This window comes from Saccopteryx bilineata, chromosome 9, assembly GCF_036850765.1.
Source record: "Saccopteryx bilineata isolate mSacBil1 chromosome 9, mSacBil1_pri_phased_curated, whole genome shotgun sequence".
Lineage (NCBI taxonomy): Eukaryota > Metazoa > Chordata > Mammalia > Chiroptera > Emballonuridae > Saccopteryx > Saccopteryx bilineata.
Window position 1 is genome coordinate 46,283,710 of NC_089498.1, and position 21,377 is coordinate 46,305,086.

The following is a 21,377-nucleotide window of genomic DNA, read 5'->3' on the forward strand; positions in this document are numbered from 1 at the left end:
ACCTCCTGTGCACCAGGCCTGGGTCTGGGCACTGAGGCTGCAGCAAGAATGAAGCCCTACGGGGCTCCCAGCCTAATGGAGAAGGTAAGTGTGTAAAGTTCCCAAGGCAAGGATTGGAGCAGGAAGCCCCTTCTCAGAGGATGGTCTGAGGGGGCCTCTCCAAGGAGGTAGCATGTAAGTAAGGATTTGCAAGATGTCCCTGGAATGTGGACTATCTCCAGCACCAAGAACAGGCACTTGGCACACGACTGTGAAGTGAAATGAAATGAAGGGAAGGAGGCAGCCATGCAAAATGCTGGGAGGAAAAGAAATCGGGCAGGTTTCCTCTCAGCACAGCAAAGGCCTGAGCAGCAGGGATCCTGGGTGTCTGCAGAAGGCTCAGCGGGTATACTGGAGCCAAATCTGACAGAGAGAGGGGAATGGAGGAGATGAGGCTAAGAGGGAGGACAGGCCCAGGCCACACTGGGCTGCATGTTCCACTGAGTTAGGGATTTACATCTTAACATCACGGGAAGTCACTGAAGGATTTACATAAGGGTGACAGGATGCTATTTCTGTTTCAATTCAGCAGCTGCTGTGTGGGGTATGGACTGGGGGCAGCGAGAGGAAGCAGGACGAGACACTGGCAGTCCTCCAGGCAAGAGGTGCTGGTGGCAGAGAAGATGGAGGAGAGAAAAGGAGCCAACAAGCAGGATTCTATGGGGGGCCAGACCAGCACTTTCACATTTACTTCCTCCTATGTTCTGCGTGACAGTCAGGGAACTGAGCTCCAATGAGAAGTGGCACAGTGTCTGTGACTCCAGAGACGGGGACCCAGCTCTTAGATACCTTGCTGAGCAGGACCACATACACCCCAGAGGGAAGCCTGATAAACCAGAGGCAGCAGGGTTGTGCTCGATGCATAGGCCTGTACTTGTCAGCTTCAGGAGCAACAAGTGACTGTGGGTCTGATAGCAGATGGGAGACCTTTCCCTGTAATCAGGGCTGTCCTCCAACCCAGAAGACTGTTTGCAGCTGGAGGGCATCTGAGGTTCCCCTCTGTTCACAGATACCCTCGGATGGCTGAGCTGGCTGAGGCAGACCCAGCCTGCCTGGGGGAGGAACCCCCGGGCCCTTCAGACCTTTCTTTTTTTCTATACTTCCTTGTGCCTCTGTTTCACTGTGTCGTCCCCATTTAACAGGTGAGGAACTATCTCCTAGAAATACTGTGACAATAAAATTAGAGTTTATAGATACAAAGATCTTAGAACAGGGTCTAGCCAACAGAAGAGTATTTTTTTTTTTTTATTCATTTTTAGAGAGGAGAGAGAGAGAGACAGAGAGAGAGAAGGGGGGAGGAGCTGGAAGCATGAACTCCCATATGTGCCTTGACCAGGCAAGCCCAGGGTTTTGAACCGGCGACCTCAGCATTTCCAGGTTGACACTTTATCCACTGCGCCACCACAGGTCAGGCAACAGAAGAGTATTTTTAATTATTCTTTTATTCATTCAACCAACATTCACTGAATATCTATTTATGTTACCAGCACATATAAAATGTCACACCTGGTCAATAGATGCTATGAAGAAAAATGGTGCTATGGAGAAAAATAAGCCAAGATGAGAGTAACAGAGATATGGGGACACAGCAGAACACTCCAAGAAAGTGACATTTGAGCAGAGCACTTCATGAAATTAAGTAAAGAACCATAATAATGCCTGACCAGGCGGTGGCGCAGTGGATAGAGCATCGGACTGGGATGCCGAGGCCCCAGGTTCGAGACCCGGAGGTTGCCAGCTTGAGCGCGGGCTCATCTGGTTTGAGCAAAAAAAGCTCACCAGCTTGAGCCCAAGGTCGCTGTCTTAAGTGAGGGGTTACTTGGTCTGCTGAAGGCCCACGGTCAAGGCACATATGAGAAAGCAATCAATGAACAACTAGGGTGTTGCAATGTGCAACGAAAAACTAATGATTGATGCTTCTCATCTCTCCGTTCCTGTCTGTCCCTGTCTATCTCTCTCTCTGACACTCTCTCTGTCTCTATAAAAAAAAGAAAAGAAAAAAAGAACCATAATGATATCTTGGAGAAGAAGATTCTAAGCAAAGAAGATAGCAAGTGCAAAGGTCCTGAGGTAGAAAGTATGTTTGGCGTGTTTAAGGAACAGCAGGAGACTAGAGTGGCTAAAATGAGGAAACTAATGGTAAGAAATGATTCTGGAGGGGAGGCCAGACCATGTAGAACTTGATAATCAAAATTGACTTTGGAGTTTACTCCCAAATGGGACTAAAAGTCACTCAGAATTCTAAGCAGAGATATTACATTATGAGATTTACATTAATAAGCTCACACTAATGTAATACAATATTAAGTATACCTGCCAAGACTAGAGGTTTGCAAACTTCTCCTATAAAGGACCAAACAGTAAATGTTTTAGGCTTTGCAGGACACAGGTCTCTATCACAACTACTCAACTCTGCCACAGCAGGGAAAAAACCATCATGGGCATGGTCATGTTCCAATAAAACTTTATTTAAAAAACAGAAGGCTGGGCTATAGTTTGCCAACCCTGCTCTAGATCTAATTTCTGGTTTATAGGAAATACAGGCACAGAAGACCAAAGTATATAGCCACCAAAAGGCAGTAATATGATTCATCAATAGTGTGGAACATTCTGTAGGACAATTAGCCTGGCATATCTAAAAATCAATCTCAGTCCTGGACAGTTGGTTCAGTGGAGAGGGTGTCAGCCCATCGTGTAAACATTCCAGGTTAATTCCCCGGTCAGTACACACAGGAGACATGATCATCTGCTTCTCTTCCCCACCCACTCCCCATTCTCTCTCTCTTCCTTTCTCACAGCCAGTGGCTTGACTGGTTTGAGTGTCAGCCCCAGGCACTGAGGATAGCTTAGTTGGACCAAGTGTAAACCCTAGATGGGAGTTGCCAGGTGGATCGTGGTCAGGGCGCATGCAGGAGTATGTCTATCTCCCCTCTTCTCAAAAAAAAAATAAATAAATAAATCAGTCTCATGGTGGTGGTGGGGAGACAAAGAGCTGAAGTAGATTAAAACAGGCCAAAGAAACAACATGTACCTTGAATAAATTTTGGTTTGCAAAACAGCATTTTGAGGACAACTGGGGAAATTTAAGAATGGCACAGGTATGGGGAGGAAGTTACTCAAGATGTATTATAAAGAATCACTTCAAGTGTGATAATATTACCATGATTTAGTAGGAAAAGTCTTTACACTCAGGAGATGCCTGCTGAGGTATTAAGGAGGTAAGTGTAATGAATACGAATAGAAGTTCAAAATTCAGCATAAAACACAGATGATGAGGCATACATGACAAATGCTGAATTGCTGAATCGGGATGTGGGAACCTGGACCTTCATTTACTATACTAAATGTATGCTGGAAAGAAGTTGGCAGGACGGAGGTCAGGGAATCCCTCCAGCTGCCTGGGAGAGCCTACTGGGCAAGGAAGGAAAAGCTACTAGGAGCAGCGAGCAGGCTGCTGCAGCATCTAGGCAAAGACCTGTCACCAGGGTGGCCCCTGTCAGCCCTCGCCCCCCACCCCTAGTCCTGGCTCAGGCCTATGTGGGTCTCTGTGGCTCAGGGAGATGAGGACAGCCCAGGGCAAAGCAGGCTTCCTCTTGCTGAGTGTCTAGCTCACACTTCCCTGAGGTGAAGGTCAGGAAGCTGGCATCAGCCTCAGAGCAGCCCTTGAAGATTTCTCCCTAGTGACAGTGGCAGCTGCTAAAAAGAGGTGGAAAGTGGGGCTCACTAGTCATCCACCCCCCTCCGCCAGTCTTAAGAAAGGGACTCTTGCCTGACCAGGCAGTGGTGCAATGGATAGAGCGTCAGACTGGGATGCGGACGACCCAGGTTCAAAACCTCAAAGTCGCCAGCTTGAGTGCAGGCTCATCTGGTTTGAGCAAGGCTCACCTGTTTGAGCCCTAGGTCGCTGGCTTGAGCAAGGGGTCATTCGGTCTACTGTAGCCCCCGGTCAAGGCACATATGAAAAAGCAATCAATGAACTAAGGCAGGGGTCGGGAACCTTTTTGGCTGAGAGAGCCATGAACACCACATATTTTTGTTGTTGTTGTTGTTGTTTGTTTGTTTGTTTTTTACAGAGACAGAGAGAGAGAGAGAGTCAGAGGGAGGGATAGATAGGGTCAGACAGGAACGGAGAAAGATGAGAAGCATCAATCATCAGTTTTTCGTTGTGACACCTTAGTTGTTCATTGATTGCTTTCTCATATGTGCCTTGACCGCGGGCCTTCAGCAGACAGAGTAACCCCTTGCTCAAGCCAGCGACCTTGGGTCCAAGCTGGTGAGCTTTTTTGCTCAAACCAGATAAGCCCTCGCTCAAGCTGGAGACCTCAGGGTCCCAAACCTGGGTCTTCCGCATCCCAGTCAGACGCTCTATCCACCGTGCCACCACCTGGTCAGGCCAATACCACGTATTTTAAAATGTAATTCCGTAAGAGCCATACAACGACCCATGTATGTTATGCATTATCCAATAAAATTTGGTGTTCTCCTGGCCGGTTGGCTCAGTGGTAGAGCATCAGCCTGGCGTGCAGAAGTCCCGGGTTCGATTCCCGGCCAGGGCACACAGGAGAAGCGCCCATCTGCTTCTCCACCCCTCCCCCTCTCCTTCCTCTCTGTCTCTCTCTTCCCCTCCCGCAGCCCAGGCTCCACTGGAGCAAAGATGGCCGGGGCGCTGGGGATAGCTCCTCGGCCTCTGCCCCAGGTGCTAGAGTGGCTCTGGTCGCAACAGAGCGATGCCCCGGAGGGGCAGAGCATCGCCTCCTGGTGGGCAGAGCGTCGCCCCCTGGTGGGTGTGCTGGGTGGATCCTGGTCGGGCGCATGCGGGAGTCTGTCTGACTATCTCTCCCCGTTTCCGGCTTCAGAAAAATACAGAAGGAAAAAAAAAAAATTTGGTGTTGTCCCGGAGGACAGCTGTGATTGGCTCCAGCCTCCCGCAACCATGAACATGAGCAGTAGAAAATGAATGGATTGTAATACATGAGAATGTTTTATATTTTTAACATTATATTTTTCATTAAAGATTTGTCTGCAAGCCAGATGCAGCCATCAAAAGAGCCACATCTGGCTCATGAGCCATAGGTTCCTGACCCCTGAACTAAGGTGTCACACGAAGAACTTACGCTTCTCATCTCTCTCCCTTCCTGTCTGTCCCTATCTGTCCCTCTCTCTGTCTCTGTCACAAAAAAAAAAGGGGAGGGAGTCCTCAAGGAGCTGAAATAGCTCAGTTGGAAGAGCGTTAAACTGAAGAAAGGGACTCTCCAGCCCTGGCTGGATGGCTCAGAAGTAGAGCATCAGCCTGGCATGTGGATGTCCTGGGTTTGATTCCTGGTCAGTGCAAACAGAAGAAGTGTGGGTCTATGTGGCTCAGGGCAATGAGGCCTACCATCAACTTCTCCACCCTTCCCCCTCCTCTCTCTCTCTGTCCTCCTCCTACAGCCATGGCTCAATTGGAGCAAGTTGGCGCCAGATGCTGAAGATGGCTCTATGGCCTCTGCCTCAGGCACTAAGAAGAGCTTGGTTGCAAGCATGACCCTAGATGGGCAGAGCATTGGCTCCTGATGGGGGTTGCCAGGTGGGTTGCCAGTCAAGGTACATGCAGGAGTCTATCTCACTTCCTCTCACTTGGAAAAGAAGAAAAGAAAAAGAAAGGGATACTTCCTCACACTGAAGGACATGGTATCTTAATAAAATGAAAACCAGAGTGGGTCCTTTGCCCAAGAAAATACTTGCTGGCTCCCCACTGCTCCTTTTCCAGGCTTGGACAGTGTGTGCCAGGTTCTGCTCAATCAAGGGCTTCCTGTTTGTCATCCCCCTGAACCTTATAGCAATTCTATGACAAACCCCAACTGATTCACCGCCTGCCAAGTCCCTTTGGGGATTTCCATCTAGAGTCTAGGCCCTGGCTGAGCTCACCAGCTTCAAGGTTCTCTATTTCCCCCCTTCTAATACCGCTGGCCCTTGATTCTTTGGTGATGCAAAACCCTGTATCATCCCTGGAATTATGAGCTATCTCACCTCCAGGCCTCTGCATATGCTGGTCCTGTTTCCTGGAGTCACCTTCTTCTTCCTATCTCTGGCCAACTCCTTTCTACCTATACTTCAAAAATCAGCCCAACGTCCTATGCATGTCTTAACTGGCTTTTAATGGCAGTCTACGTTTTGGTCCCCAGTTTTTACCTGAGTAACACCTCAGCTGGCCTGAAATGCTAATTCTGTCCCCTTGGTAGGGTGAGTACATTTTTAACCTTGGGGAGGTATGCAATAATTAGAGCACAGAATGTGGTCAGACATCTTGTGATATTATTTTGTGTATGTTCTAGAAATGCACTGTCCAAAAGAGCGTTCACTAGTCATATATGGCTATTTAAATTTAAATTAAAAAAGAATTCCATTCGTCAGTTGCACTAACCCCATTTCAAATACTCAATGAACACCCTCTTGGGCACTACAAGTATAGAACTCCTATGATGACAGAAAATTCTCTTGGATGGCGCTGTTTTAGAGTCTAGCTGAATCTTCAACCCATAGACAAGCTAAAGGAGTATTGCTCAAGGAGAGATGCAAAGGGATAAAGTGTGAAAAATATATTGTCTACTCACTACAAAGGGCTAAGCTTTCTAATACACTGCTCACAAAAATTAGGGGATCAGGGCCCTGGCCGGTTGGCTCAGCAGTAGAGCGTCGGCCTGGCGTGCGGGGGACCCGGGTTCGATTCCCAGCCAGGGCACATAGGAGAAGCGCCCATTTGCTTCTCCACCCCCCCTCCTCCTTCCTCTCTGTCTCTCTCTTCCCCTCCCGCAGCCAAGGCTCCCTTGGAGCAAAGATGGCCCGGGCGCTGGGGATGGCTCCTCGGCCGCTGCCCCAGACACTAGAGTGGCTCTGGTCGCGACAGAGCGACGCCCAGAGGGGTAGAGCATCGCCCCCTGGTGGGCATGCCGGGTGGATCCCGGTGGGGCGCATGCGGGAGTCTGTCTGTCTCTCCCTGTTTCCAGCTTCAGGAAAAATAAAAATAAAAATAAAAAATTAGGGGATCAGGGAACATGCAGATACTCCAATACTTTCCGCCTTTTGTGTAGTGCATTTTCACCAATGAAATAAATGGTGGTTTTACATCTCACTTGCATAATCAAATAACTTTCTTTGACTTGTCATTTGCTTTTCTGATGTTCTTATTTAATAAAAAAAAAATCAAATGCTTCTTATTGCTTCATATTCATTTTGAAATATCCCCTAATTTTTGTGAGCAGTATATATAAAGAGCTTTCAGAAATAAATAAGAAAAAGACTACCCAACAGAAAAATAGGCAAGATATATGAACAGAGAGTTCAAAAAAAGAAATTCACACAGCCCCTAACTTAAACTCACCCACAGGGGAGAGGCCAATGAAAACTACCCTCAGGTGTCATTTCCCACTGATCAGATTAGTAAAAATCCAAATATTTAAAAACACAAAGCTGTGTGGACTCAGCCTAATAGAAACATTCCTCAACATTACAAATACATATTTCCTGTAGCCCAGGCAAGCTTCAATCTAAGAATTCATCTTACAAATTTACCTGCACATATGCCAACGAGACAAACACAAGTACCACACTATGGCATTGCTCGTAACAAGCCAAAGCTGGAAACAACCCCAGTCACCAACCATAAAGAACCACTCTAAAAACTTGGGAACATACAAGTACAGCTGTTAAAAAAATAAATAAGCCTAGGCCCTGGCCGGTTGGCTCAGTGGTAGAGCGTCGGCCTGGTGTGCAGAAGTCCCAGGTTCGATTCCCGGCCAGGGCACACAGGAGAGGCGCCCACCTGCTTCTCCACCCCTCCCCCTCTCCTTCCTCTCTGTCTCTCTCTTCCCCTCCCGCAGCCAAGGCTCCATTAGAGCAAAAGATGGCCCGGGCGCTGGGCCATCCTTTGGCCTCTGCCCCAGGCGAAAGAGTGGCTCTGGTCGCGACAGAGCAATGCCCCAGATGGGCAGAGCATCGCCCCCTGGTGGGCGTGCCAGGTGGATCCCGGTCGGGCGCTTGCGGGAGTCTGTCTGACTGCCTCCCCATTTCCAGCTTCAGAAAAATACAAATAAATAAATAAATAAATAAAATAAAAAATAAATAAATAAGCCTGACCAGGCAGTGGTGCAGTGGATAGGGCGTCAAACTGGGACACGGAGGACCCAGGTTTAAGGCCCCAAGGTCACCAGCTTGAGCCCAAGGTTGCTGGCTTGAACAAGGTGTCACTTGGTCTGCTATAGCCCCCTGGTCAAGGCACATATGAGAAAGCAATCAGTGAACAACTAAGAAGCCACAACAAAAAAATTGATACTTGGCCCTGGCCGGTTGGCTCAGCGGTAGAGCGTCGGCCTAGCGTGCGGAGGGCCCGGGTTCGATTCCCGGCCAGGGCACACAGGAGAAGCGCCCATTTGCTTCTCCACCCCTCCGCTGCGCTTTCCTCTCTGTCTCTCTCTTCCCCTCCTGCAGCCAAGGCTCCATTGGAGCAAAGATGGCCCGGGCGCTGGGGATGGCTCTGTGGCCTCTGCCTCAGGCGCTAGAGTGGCTCTGGTCGCAACATGGCGACGCCCAGGATGGGCAGAGCATCGCCCCCTGGTGGGCAGAGCGTTGCCCCTGGTGGGCGTGCCGGGTGGATCCCGGTCGGGCGCATGCGGGAGTCTGTCTGACTGTCTCTCCCTGTTTCCAGCTTCAGAAAAATAAGAAAAAAAAAAAAAAATTGATACTTCTCATTTCTCTCCCTTCCTGTCTGTCTGTCCCTATCTGTCCCTCTCTTTGTCTCATAAATAAAAAAATAAATAAATGTAGCAGCTCACTATAGACTGAAGTAGAAAGATTCCCCAAGATAAATTAAGTAAAAAAGCAAGTTCAGAACAGTTTGTGTACAATGCTACCTTTTGTGTGAAAAGAAAAAACAAGGGGAGTACAGCGTGAAAGGCTCTCTCTGAGTGCGCCTGTCCCTGCCAGAAGGAGCTCTTGGAGGACACGTGAGAAGCGCACTTAGCGTGGAGGTAGGACAGAAGGGAGCGGGAAGCTTTCACTAGATGCCTTCCTTATACTGTTCAATATCTGAACTGGGTAAATCTGTATCATATCATCTCTTCTGATAATTACATTTATCTTTTTAAACTCTTTCTGGACCACCTGCCTTAAAAATCAATGGAGATGCTCATTAACAATGCAGCTCCCTGCCTGACCTGTGGTGGCGCAGTGGATTAAGCATCGACCTGGAAATGCTGAGGTCGCCGGTTCGAAACCCTGGGCTTGCCTGGTCAAGGCACATATGGGAGTTGATGCTTCCAGCTCCTCTCCCCTTCTCTCTCTCTGTCTCTCCTCTCTCTCTCTCTTCCTCTGTCTCTCCCTCTCTTCTCTAAAATGAATAAAATTAAATTAAACAATGCAGCTCCCTGACCCTCCACAGATCTCCAGACAGAGGCCCTGATGTGGCCCCACGCTCCATTCTGTTAGTAAGATCTGCCTGTGATTTCCAATACACACTCTAGGTCCTCAGACTGTGTAGGGAGGGGGCTCCGTAGAGTAAAAATCTCTGCTCCACCCAGCTCAAGTGGGGGAGATCCCCACACTAGAAGAACTGGGACAGAAAACTGCTAAGTAGGGACCCAGGGGAGTCTGTCCATCTAGACCCCTTCTCCTCTAGGTCTGACCACTTTCAAAGGGCAGATACACAGAGGCTCAGACTCACCTCTCATCTGGAGAGTCTACATGGAAGGTCCTCTCAATGACTGTGGTCCATTGCAGGCAGCGGATGACAAATGTGTTGGGCCGCGGTCTCTCAGTCTTCATCAGCTGGCATTCTATAGAAAGAAGAAGGATGATACAGGGAAGTAAGGGGACAGTCCCACTGACCTGCAGTCCACATTCCCCAAGCCACCTCCTGTGTGCCAGCCCCATGCCAGGAGGCGTTGGGACACATTAGTGACATAGACGGCCCTGGACTTGCCCCCATGGGGCTCAAGATCCAGTGTGTGTAGATGGAAGACAGACCACTTGACAATAATAGCTCAGTGGTCAGGGGTGTGATGAAGAGGAAACCTGGAGTCATCTCCTGGAGGAAGGGACATCTCCACACTGAGCCCTGAAAGAAGTGGTCAGTTAGACAGAAGGGTACATTATGTACAGAGCCTGGACGTGCCTGAAGGACCAGCACATTTAGGGAATGACAAATTTTGTTCTAGGTGTGAGGAGTGGCGATGAACATGCTGCAGAGGTAGGCAGGGGCCAGCATGCAGGGCTCAGGGGTGTGGTGAGAAATCTGGACTTTGTCCTGAGGGCAACAGGGAGCTGTGGAAGGCTTAAATACAGAAAGAGCATGGACTGATTTATACAGATTCGTCTGGCTGCCCTATAAAGGGTGAGAGAAAATGGAGGCTAGGAGCCCAGGGAGGAGGCTGGGGCTACACCAGAGTGGAGCCACGCAGAGGGGAGGATAAGGCAGGTAGGCCAGAAAGGAGGCAGAGAGAGGCTCCTAGGATGAGGCCAAGGCTAATGGCCTGAGGACTAGAGGGCAGTGGGGAGTTTCCCCAAGATGGAGACAGAAAATGGGAAGTTGGGGGATAAAAGGGGAGACTAGATGGCCAGTTTGGGACATGCTGGGTATGAGGGACCTAGAGCTCACCCAGGGAGTAATGTAAAGGAAGACAGGCTGGCAGTCAGGTACAAAGCTAGGACTGGGAGCAGCTATGTCAGAATCACCAATACATGGGGAAAGCAACCAGGACAAAGCTTTAGCAGGACAGAGAGCAGGTAGAAGGAACACTGGGCAAGAAGTTGGAACAAGAAACTAGGTAGGAGAGAATGGTGGCGTGGGCTAAGGAGTGGCAGTAAAGATGGGGGTATCTTTGAAATGTTCTTAGGAGGTGGGACACCAAAGATGTGGTGACCGATCAGGTCAGAAAGGAAGGAAGGAAACAGGGGTAAGAGGGTTGGAGGCAGGACTGTGGTTCTGCAAGATCCAGGCAAGGACTTTGGGCCTGCCAAGCTTTGACTGGCTGGGGCCTAGCTGGAAGGCACCACTTGAGATACCATGGAAGGGATGGAGGAGGTGAGGTTAGCCCTGTGATCAACTGAGAGGGAGGCCAGGGTTGCCTCTAGGTTAGAGGGACAGAGAAGCAGGCTGTTACCAGAGTGCAGAGGCACCTGACACCAGCCAGAACCCCAGGGCCTGGCCAGCAGCAGCCAGAACTAGAGGCTGGTGTCGGAGGCTCGGGAAACGTCTGGCTTCTGTCTGCTTCCCACTTCACCTCACCCAACTGACACACAGGTGAAGCAGGGGAAGGGTGGGAAACAGGGAAAACAGACTGGTCAGACCCACAGCCCATGTGCCCCCAGGACCTGCCAGTCCTCTGAGCACCCAAACTGGCCAACCCTCCTGCCCCAAGACTTACCTGCAACAGAGAAATTGTTTAGTGGGGGCAGGGTCTGGTCAGGAGCCTCGGGCCGCTCCTTATAACCAATGAAGGAGCCATCACTCTTCAGTAGGAAGTACCGGGGCCTCCAGGTTTTGATGTATTCACCTGAACCAAGGCAGAGTGGAGGGAGAGAGATCAGGGCAGACAGCCCAGTGTAACAGTGCCTCAAAGAAGCACCTGGGTGGGAGGAGAGGATGAAAGGGTGGGCAGGAGAGTGCCTTTCCAAGAGAAACCCCTGAGGCACAGCCCCTGCTGCTGAAGGCTGGCACCGAGCTGGCCCCAGTGATTCAGAGGGCATGCCTGGCAGGAAGGCACCTACTGCAGTGCCCCAGGGCACCAGCTGCCTCAGCGTGTGGCCTGCAGCGAGCCATCCTTGCCAGCACGTGGCACAGTCCCAGGAGAGGCCCAGCCTTCCAAACACACATGCCCTGTGGCCCTGTAAGGCCAAATCCCATGGGCTGGCATTCACCAGTACTGCCATGCAGGGGGATCAAATGTCAAAACACTGTGCCAGCATGGGTATAACTGTTGCTGTGTCCTCCAAGTATCCCTTGACCCCTGCTATTTGTTCTAACCATGAATATCCAAGCACCCTGTATATGCACATGCATGCACGCATAAACACACACACATGCACACCCATTTACAAGGATCCACTCTTCATTGCTGCTGAAGAAAAGGAGATGCTGCAAAAAGGTGAAGAAAATTAAGAGGCACAAATTTCCAGTTATAAAATAAGGAAGTCATGGGGATGTAAAGTGTAGCACAGAGAATACGATCAATAACAGTGTAATAATTTTGCAAGGTGACAAATGGTAACTAGACTTATGGGGATCACTTCATAATGTATATAAATATCAAGTCACTGATGTATACCTGAAACTAACAGGATACTGCATGTCAATTACATGTCAACAAAATAAATAAAAATTTTAAAATAAAATAAAATGCTATTTAAGTTCTCAAAACAATAGAGATGGTGAAACAAAAACTTGTACATAAATGTCCATAGCAACATTACTCATAATAGTAAAAAGTGAAAAAAACCCAAAAGTCCAAAAACTAATGAATGAATAAACAAAACATGGCATATCTGCACAATATATTATTATTCAACCATATAAAAAAAGTAAGTATGGATACATGCTACAACATGGATGAACTGTAACGTGTGGTTAGTAAAACCACCACAAATTAGATGATTCCATTTACATAAAATGTCCAGACTAGGCAAATCTGTAGACATGAACAAGGGGGCTTGATGGTGCCTCACAGGAAGTACCTGGGTGGGAGGAGGGTAGACAGGAGAGCAGGCAGGAGAGTGGTAGTGAAATGTGTTAAAACAGATTGTGGTGATAGACGCACAACTCTGAATGCTAAAAGCCATTGAGCTGGACCATTATCTCCATAAAGCACCCAGCTTAGGGCCCACCCAGAATACCACAGGCACTCAATATATGCTCTTAATCATCATCAGCCCCCTGTACAAAGAGTGTGCCAAGCCCTCAACTCACATAGCACATGTGAGATATGATGGCAGAGTGGGCTCTGAGCTGTATTTGCTGTGTGGCCATCAGTAGGTCCCTTCACTTCTCTGTTTTGTTGGGTTTCTTTGTATTTTTCTGAAGTGAGAAGCGGGGAGGCAGAGAGACAGACTCCCCCATGCACCAGACCAGGATTCACCTGGCATGCCCAACAGGAGGCGATGCTCTGCCTCTCTGGGCCATTGTGCTTCCGTTGCAATCAGAGCCATTTCTAGTGCCTCAGACAGAGGCCATGGAGCCATCCTCAGCGCCCAGGCCAACTTGGCTCCAATGGAGCCTTGGCTGCAGGAGGGGAAGAGAGAAATAGAGAGAAAGAAGTGGGTGAAGGGTGGAGAAGCAGATGGGTGCTTCTCCTGTGTGCCCTGACCGGGAATTGAACCCAGGACATGCCGGGCCGACACTCTACCAATGAGCCAACCGGATTACCAATTGATACTGATGATGGTAATGAATAGATAACACTATAATGGTACTTTGTGCCACATACTGTCCTAAGTATCTTACAGGTTTTAACTTATTAAATTCTTTCAAATATAAATAAAGACTGAATGACTCCATGCATATAAAGTTCAAAAGTTAGCATAACCTCACATTTAACAACAGAGTAAAAGGATTATACACCATGACAAAGTGGGTTTTATCCTGGAAATGCAAGGGTGCTTCAATATATAAAAAGCATCAAGCCTGCCTGACCAGGTGGTGGTGCAGTAGACAGTGTTGGCCTGGGATGCTGAGGACCCAGGTTCAAAACCCCACGGTCACCAGCTTGCGCACAGGCCCATTCCGCTTGAGCACAGGCTCACCAGCTTGAGCATGGAATCATCACAATGACTCCATGGTCACTGGCTTGAAGCCCAAGGTTGCTGGCTAAAACAAGGGGTCACTCACTCTGCTGGAGCCCCTCGGTCAAGGCACATATGAGAAAGCAATCAATGAATAACTAAGGAACCACTACAAAGAATTGATGCTTCTCATCTCTCTCTCTTCCTGTCTGGCTGTCCCTGTCTGTGCCCCGCCTCCCACCAACTTAAAAAAAGAAAAAGAAAATTAAATACTGAGGACCCAGGTCTGAAGCCCTGAGATCACCAGCTTGAGCACAGGCTCATCCAGCTTGAGCGCAGGGTCATGGGCTTGAGCGTGGGCTCATAGACATGACCCTATGGTTGCTGCCTTGAGCCCAAAGATCACTGGCTTGAAGCCCAAGGTCACTGGCTCAGCTGGCGCCCCTGGTCAAGGCACATATAAGAAAGCAATCAATGAACAACTAAGGTGACGCAACTGTGAGATGATGCATCTCGTCTTTCTCCCTTCCTGTCTGTCCCCATCTCTCTCACTAAAAAAAAAAAAGAAAATCAATCAATATAATACACATTAATAGAATGAAGGAAAAGAGACACATGATCATTTCAATTGAAGTAGAAACAGCATTTGACAAAATCTAACACCCTTTCATGATAAAAATACTGAGCAAACTAGGAATAGAAGGAAATTTCTTCCATATGATAAAGAGCATCTATGAACCTGACCGGTGGTGGAGCAGTAGTTAAGCATTGACCTGGAATGCTCAGACTGCCGCCAGTTCAAAACCCGGGGCTTGCCAAGTCAAAGCACATATAAGAGACGACTACTACAAGTTGATGCTTCCTGCTCCCCCTCCCCTTTATTTCTCTCTAATCTCTCTCTAAAATCAATAAATTAAATCTTTATTGACCAGAGTTTCGAACTGGTGACCTCAGCATCCCAAGTCAATGCTTTTATCCACGGCACCACCAACATAAGGGTCAATAAATAAAATCTTAAAAATATATAAATAAAAAAGCAAAACAAAACTAGAAAAATTCACCTATGTTTTTGGAAGTTAGGGGAGTTACTGTTTGGGAGGGGTGGGGGAGCTTCTGGGGACTATCTTGTTCTATTTCTTGATCTGGAAACTAGTTTTGGGGAGAGCTTATGATCCAGGAACTTAACAGTGGCGTTTTATGCATCAGTTACAAGCTAAGAAAACAAAATAAATCTAGAAGGAAAAACATCCTCACAACAATCCCATTTTACAGATGAGGAAATTGGGGGACACTGTTGTTGACAGGGAGAGCTACAGTGGAACCCAGGTTTGCTCTGTCCACGCTCATGCCCACTACACTGTATGTCTCTAAACTGGCGAATGGGACTAGGCCAGTGAGGCTGTGCTGGAAAGGGACCAGCACACAGCACAAGCCACTCCAACAGTGGGACTCTCACGTCACCATTCCTTGAACAGACCTTGCTGGGCGAGAGACAGCATGCGGCCAGGCCTTGGAAGCACTGGTTCACAAGTCAGAGGACACAGCACTGCCCTCGCCTTGCTGGAACCACCAGCAAGTCAATCTTCCTGCCGAGCGTCAGCATCCTGGTCTGCAGGAGCCCATCTCACGGGGCGGCTAAGAAAATGCCAAAATCAGGCTTGCCTACAGCACAGCTAGTGCCTGGCTCGGAGTGAGAGCCAAGTAAACTGGCACTGCTATTACTGCAACCACCAGGGGTGGGTGGGGTAGAATGGCACAGGTGCCAAACCAGCTGCAGTCAGCAGGGGCCACCTTACCTTGCCCACCTCTGCCAGCTACTGCTCAGAATGGCAGGCACTGGGAGGCCCAGGAGTGACACAAATACATGTGTGTTGTGTAAACTCAAGGCAGGTGCATACCAGCTAGGCCATCTCAGCAGCTCATCACCCTCCACCCCCAAAATAAATGAAGACACTGAAAGCCTGAGAGAGGCTGAGATCCATTTAATGCTATCAGCAGCCCTGGACCACAGACAAACGCCTGCCCCTGCTACAGGCCTCTAGGTACCTCCAGGGTCCCCACACCCCCGCCCAGAGAGCCGGGGGCCTTGGAAAACTGAAAAGCCCGAGACCCTGGCCCACCCAAACACACCACTTCTATACACAATCTCAAGCATTCATTCAACAATCTGAGCACCTACTGCATGTCAAGCACTATTCCAGGCGCTGGAGCTACTACAGCGAACAAGCTGGATCAAATCCCTGCTCTCGAAGAGCTGACAATACCACAGGCCTGGGTTGTTAACCCATTTTACAAATGTAAAACAAGGCTCAGAAAGGTGACAGCTTGCTCATACTCACACCAAGAAGAAGTGGCAGCGCAATGGTTAGAACCATGACATCTGCCAAGTTTCGGAGAGCTCCACTGACAGCCCCAAACACAGGGCCCGGTTTGGGGGCAGACCAACACCATCTTGAATGATTCCTGTCTTTAAGAGCAATAGGAACAGGTGTCCCCTGCTCGTCTGATTGGAAAGCTGTGCCCCTGGGGAACTGCCTCTGTCCCTTATCACTGCTCTGTCTGCAGGCCGAGATAGGGCAGGATGGGTGAGCAACTCTCCCTGTTTCTGAAGGGCTAGCAGCATCAGCCTCCCTGCCCTCTTCAAACATGCCAGTCCACTCCTCTCACAGGCTGTCCCCTTGGCTCTCACGCTCTTGTCCCAGTTAGCCACGGGGCTCATTCCCTTGCCTCCTTCAGATTTCTATTCAAATGATCAGACCACCATGTTTGTGGCAGCTCCCCTGCCTGCCTCACAGCCTTTCCTTCTCATGCTGCCTGGTTTCTCTCCATGGCGCCTGCCACCACTGCACACACATGCTTACTCCAGTGCCACCGCCTCCTAATTAAGTGTAAGATAATAACATGAAGATGGGGGTCCCCAGTGCCTAGATCCATGCCTAGAACACAGCAGCTGCTCAATAAATGTTTGCCACGTGAACAAAAGTGCACAGAGAGCGCCGGACCTGTGGTGGCGCAGTGGATAAAGCGTCGACCTGGAAATGCTGAGGTCACCAGTTCAAACCCTGGGCTCGCCCAGTCAAGGCACATATGGGAGTTGAAGCTTCTTGCTCCTCCTCACCTTCTCTCTCTCTCTGTCTCTCCTCTAAAATGAATAAATAAAATTTTAAAAAAATAAAAAATAAAAAAAAGTGCACAGAGAGCAACTATCAGCAGGCCTGACACTCTCCCTCCCTAAAGAAGATCCAGGGAAGCCAGGAAGTCCACCTCCTTCCTTCTGGGACTATGAAGCCCTTTCTCAGCACAGCGGCACACAACAGAGCTGGTAACTGCTACAGCTCTGGGGACAGGCAGCCGGGATAGAGGTCCAGTTTCTTAGTTTCTTCGCTGTAAATGACTCGGCTGCCCACCAGTACAACCAGATCAGGTCACACCATGGCTCACAACAGCCTGGGCTTCCAATCACCTGCAGCGTTCCAGCCCAAGTCCTTCCATCCCTGCTCCACTGAGTCACCTCTTCAGCTCTTCCTTGCTCACTTTACTCCAGCCACATTCCCACCTTTGTCCTCGCTGTCACCCTAACACAGCCCTGTGTGTCGCCCACTCCCTTACCTCCTCGGGGCCTCTGTTCATTGTCATCTCCTCAGAATGACTTCCCCTAACCACCTCATCTCTCTCCAGCCCTTTCCCCCTCAGAGTTCCTATTTTTTCACAACAGTACTCATCACCACCTACCATCACATGTCCACTTACTTCTTGTCCACTGGCATACCACACACTCAGTATTTGCCAAATGAATACTGAATATCACCTCAGTGTGTGTATTCAGTTATGTGCTTCCCTTTTCTGAGCATCAGTTTCTTTACCTATAAAATGGGGCTAAGAATGAAGTCACTAATGCAGAAACAGAACTCCAGGCCTGGCCTGTGGGCTTATGCAGATGTCCAGGCAGGCCTAGAGACTCCAAGTGGGCCCTAGGCAGAGCCACAGCTCCCCAGCCCAGCCTCCTGCTGAAGGATTCCATGAAAGGGGCTCATAAGGAACAACTGGCCTGGGGCAGGCCGGCTGGGCAGGAAAGCCAGCTCTGAGCTGTGAAGACCCTGCTCTTCTGCTTCACGCCGGCTTCCCACACCAGCTGCCAGAAGGGTGTGTGTGCGTGTGATTGTTTTGCGCAATTCACACGGGCATAGCAGCCCCTTACCACGCTTGTGAAGCCAGCCTTCTTTGATGACAGTCACCTCGTTCATGGTGGCAGCGTGATACGCTGTCACCTAGCGCAGGACAGCTCAGGGCAGCAGGACATGCAGAAGGCACAGTGAACAGAGCACAATCTGCAAGACAAGAGAGGAGCTCATCAGAGTTGGAGGTGGAATCGCTTCAACCCCAGCCCCTTCCCTCTGGACAGTCAAGCTCTGAGGCCCCTGTGGCTGCTCTGTTTGCTCTATACAGGGTGGAGCCAGCGAGAGTGGGAGAAGAGTGGGGCCCACTGTGGGAGGGATATGTGGCTGAGGGGCCTCAATCTGGGAAGAAATAACACAACCCTGCCCTCAGAGCCCTCCTCTGCAGGGAGCAGAGCTTGCTGGCCTATGTGCAGACCAGACATTGCCCTTGACACCCAGGACACCCACCCTTACCCCAGGCTGGAAAGATAACAAGGGAGCTATAGCCCTGCCCCCGCCCCCCCATCACTCCCATGTTCCAAGCTGAGGTAACCTGGGATGAAATCAGATAGCCCTGGGCACCTGAAGGAGTACTCAAAGCCACCAGCACCTGCCTGCCACCCCCTCAACACATAAACACACATCTCTCTCCTTTCCAAATCAGAGAGCCAACATCCTGCCATCGTTAGCAAACCAAGTACCCCCATTCCCTTGCAATAGGCCACCCTATTTCACTCCCTCATCCTCAGGCCCCTCCTCACCCCCACCAAATGACCAAGAAAAGACAGGTCTCAGGTGCTCCAGAACTTGAACAGGAAAACAAACTACTGCGCAGACACTTGTCTGAAGCCCAAGAGCCAGTCCTGGGCTCGATCAAGGCCCTAAATCCTTCCCTGAGACCTCCGCTCTGTCCTCAGGGACCAGCAGCTGACAGACTGACAGACGCCAAGGCTGCTGCTTCTGTCTCAGGTTCCCGGGCGGGTGGAGGGAAGAAGGGCGGGAGGCAGCCACCAGCTGGGCCCCTACCTGGAACCACAGGCCTGGACAGGAGCCACAGAACCCAAGGCGCCTTTTGCCTTTCCTGGGCTGGGGTTATTTGTGGACAGCGGGTCAGGAGCTACAGTGGCCCCCCAGAGAAGCGGCAGCTGGCTCTGGGGACACTATGGGCATCAGCTTTCTCTCGTACCCAGGGGAGCTGGTGGGCTGGACACACTACTGCCTGGCATGTGACTGTGGCAGGCTGCCTGACCGGGCAGAGGGAAGGAGGTAAGTGGGAGGAAGCAGAGGGGGGTGGGGGAAGACAAGATGAACAGGGACGGGGAAGTCAATGGCAGGGTGAGAAACCATGTTCTGAACTCCAAGCTGCAAAAGCAGGGCCAGAAGCAGCAAAAGAGGCTCCCCTCCTCAGTAGTCATGACAGGTACCTCAAAGGGCTCACAACCATGAACCCAACACCCAGGACTGCCAGACTTTCAATCCTAAATGTCCCACTAGTCTATGCTTATCGCTAATGTGACCAGTCTCTGCATCCAGCCCTTTCCTAAGCCTGGCTCAGGTCCAGAACTATCCTCTCCCAGCAAGGCCCTGCCCCGCTGCCGCCCTTCCGATCTGTCCCCCATTCAGCAGCTATGGGGACTCTTAAACCTAACCCTGTCCTTCCCTTCCCTTGTTCAAAACCTTTCTGTGGCTTTCCATTGGCCTCACAAAGGAGACAAGCTTCTAGGCTTGGGAGTCAAGGCCCTTCAGTATCTGGCCTCTGGGGCCTGTACTCCACTGCCTCTCACCCCTGCTGACCAGGAAGAACCCCACTGCTCAGCCACCTAGCCTGACTACCTCCCTTCATGCCCACTCACCTTCCCTCCGCTCCCCTACCACTACAGCCTCCTCCCTGCACTCCCAGCCTCTGTACTCAACCCCTACAACCCCATCTAAACCTGGCCCCGTCTCTCCCTGTGAGCCAAGAGGCACCTAGAGAGCCCTCAGTAAAGGCTAGTGACCATGACAAAGATTATAACTGGCACTGCCCACCCCTCCAATACCTCTTCTTCCCACCCCCAATCTCTGCCCACTTCTGTCACTTGGGCCCTCCCTCTGGCTTCCATCACCCATTCCTTTATGAGTTCTCCCTCTTCGTGAGGTCTCAGCTGAACCAATTCCTCCTCCAGAAAGACTTCCTGAATTCAGACTTCACTGGGTACTCTCTGTGCACTTCCTTAGCCAATTCTCCCCATACCTATAAATGCTAACACAGCGGACCAGCATAATGTCTGGGAATCTGCTGAATACACAAAGAATGAATCCAAGTCTCCCCAACAGAACCAGGCCCAGGACCAGACACAGCCACGAATACAGTGTCAGAGTCTAGTCATGCCACCAATATTTTTTAGTGTGTCCTAAGCTCCAGACACCATCCTGAGTACCAGAGACAGCATCACTAAGGCACAGCACCTGCCTTCATGAAGCCCACATTCCAGTGGGAGAGACAAACAGGCACCAATACACACAGAACAATGTCAGGTGGTGCAGAGGTACTGAGAAGAAAAATAAAGCAGGGGAAAGGACGGAGCTGTGCTAGCCACGTGCTGTGAGGGATGTGTGAGTAGGGCATGAATCTTGACATGCAGAGGGTAGAATTTCAGGCAGGACAAGAGTAAGTGCAAAGACCCTGAGGCAGAAAGGAGCTTGCTGAGCATGGAACTGCTGAGGGGTCCTTGTGGCTACAGGGTCAGGAGCCAGGAGTTGTGGATAGGAGAACACTAGGGTTTAGGAGCTATGGTGGGGACTTGGGGAATTCCTCCCCAACACAGGGCAGACACATACTTACCCAGGTAGGAACTTAGTTTGGAATAGTTCCCAAAGGGCTGGGATGGACCCAGAGTCCAAAGGAAGGGCAAATGTGGAAAGCAAAGACGGGGCCTGGTGTCCAGGCTCAGCTCTCCTTTCCCTTCCCCTCCAGGCCCAGCGACTTCACCTGAAGGAGCCTCTGTGATTCAGCAGCACCCAAGCGCCCACTATGTGCAGAGGTTCAGCCTGCAGCTTTACCCCCCCAAGAACACCTAAGCACATGGCTGCCATTATCAGAAAGAGAGAAGTGAAGGCAGGCAGGTGTGACTGACAGTGGTCAGGGTTGAGGAGTCCAGGAGCCACGGCTGGCTAGATAGCTTTGAGCAGGGTGCGAGCGTTCCCATGGAGTCTCTTCCATGCTCCCAACCACCCCGCCACAGGGCAGTGACCACAGCTAGGCAGGGCAGAGGCACAGAGAGTGAAAGCCGGTTACCTGGGGTCTCCCAGCTAAGCAGTGGTGGAGGCCCTGGCTGCTGCTCAGCACACCAGAATCACATTTTACACTCTCATTTTAGCCGCTAAGAAGCCAGCAGTAGCTTGGGCAAGGGCAGGGGGAGGAACTGAAAGATTCCCTGTGCCCCGCCTGGA

General features: G+C 50.2%; 1 protein-coding gene across 4 annotated transcripts in view; it reads right to left on the reverse strand.

The window, feature by feature from the left end:
• The window catches only part of AKT2 (AKT serine/threonine kinase 2), a 56,051-nt gene that overhangs the window by 18,159 nt on the left and 16,515 nt on the right, over positions 1–21,377 (reverse strand). For all 4 annotated transcript variants that reach the window (XM_066242245.1, XM_066242246.1, XM_066242247.1 and 1 more), the window contains exons 2-4: positions 17,987–18,116; positions 11,439–11,567; positions 9,737–9,848 (exon numbers count right to left, since the gene is read on the reverse strand). In XM_066242245.1, coding sequence (XP_066098342.1) covers positions 9,737–9,848; positions 11,439–11,567; positions 17,987–18,032 — 287 coding nt within the window. In that variant the 5' untranslated portion in view covers positions 18,033–18,116. The remainder of the gene's footprint in view (positions 1–9,736; positions 9,849–11,438; positions 11,568–17,986; positions 18,117–21,377) is intronic.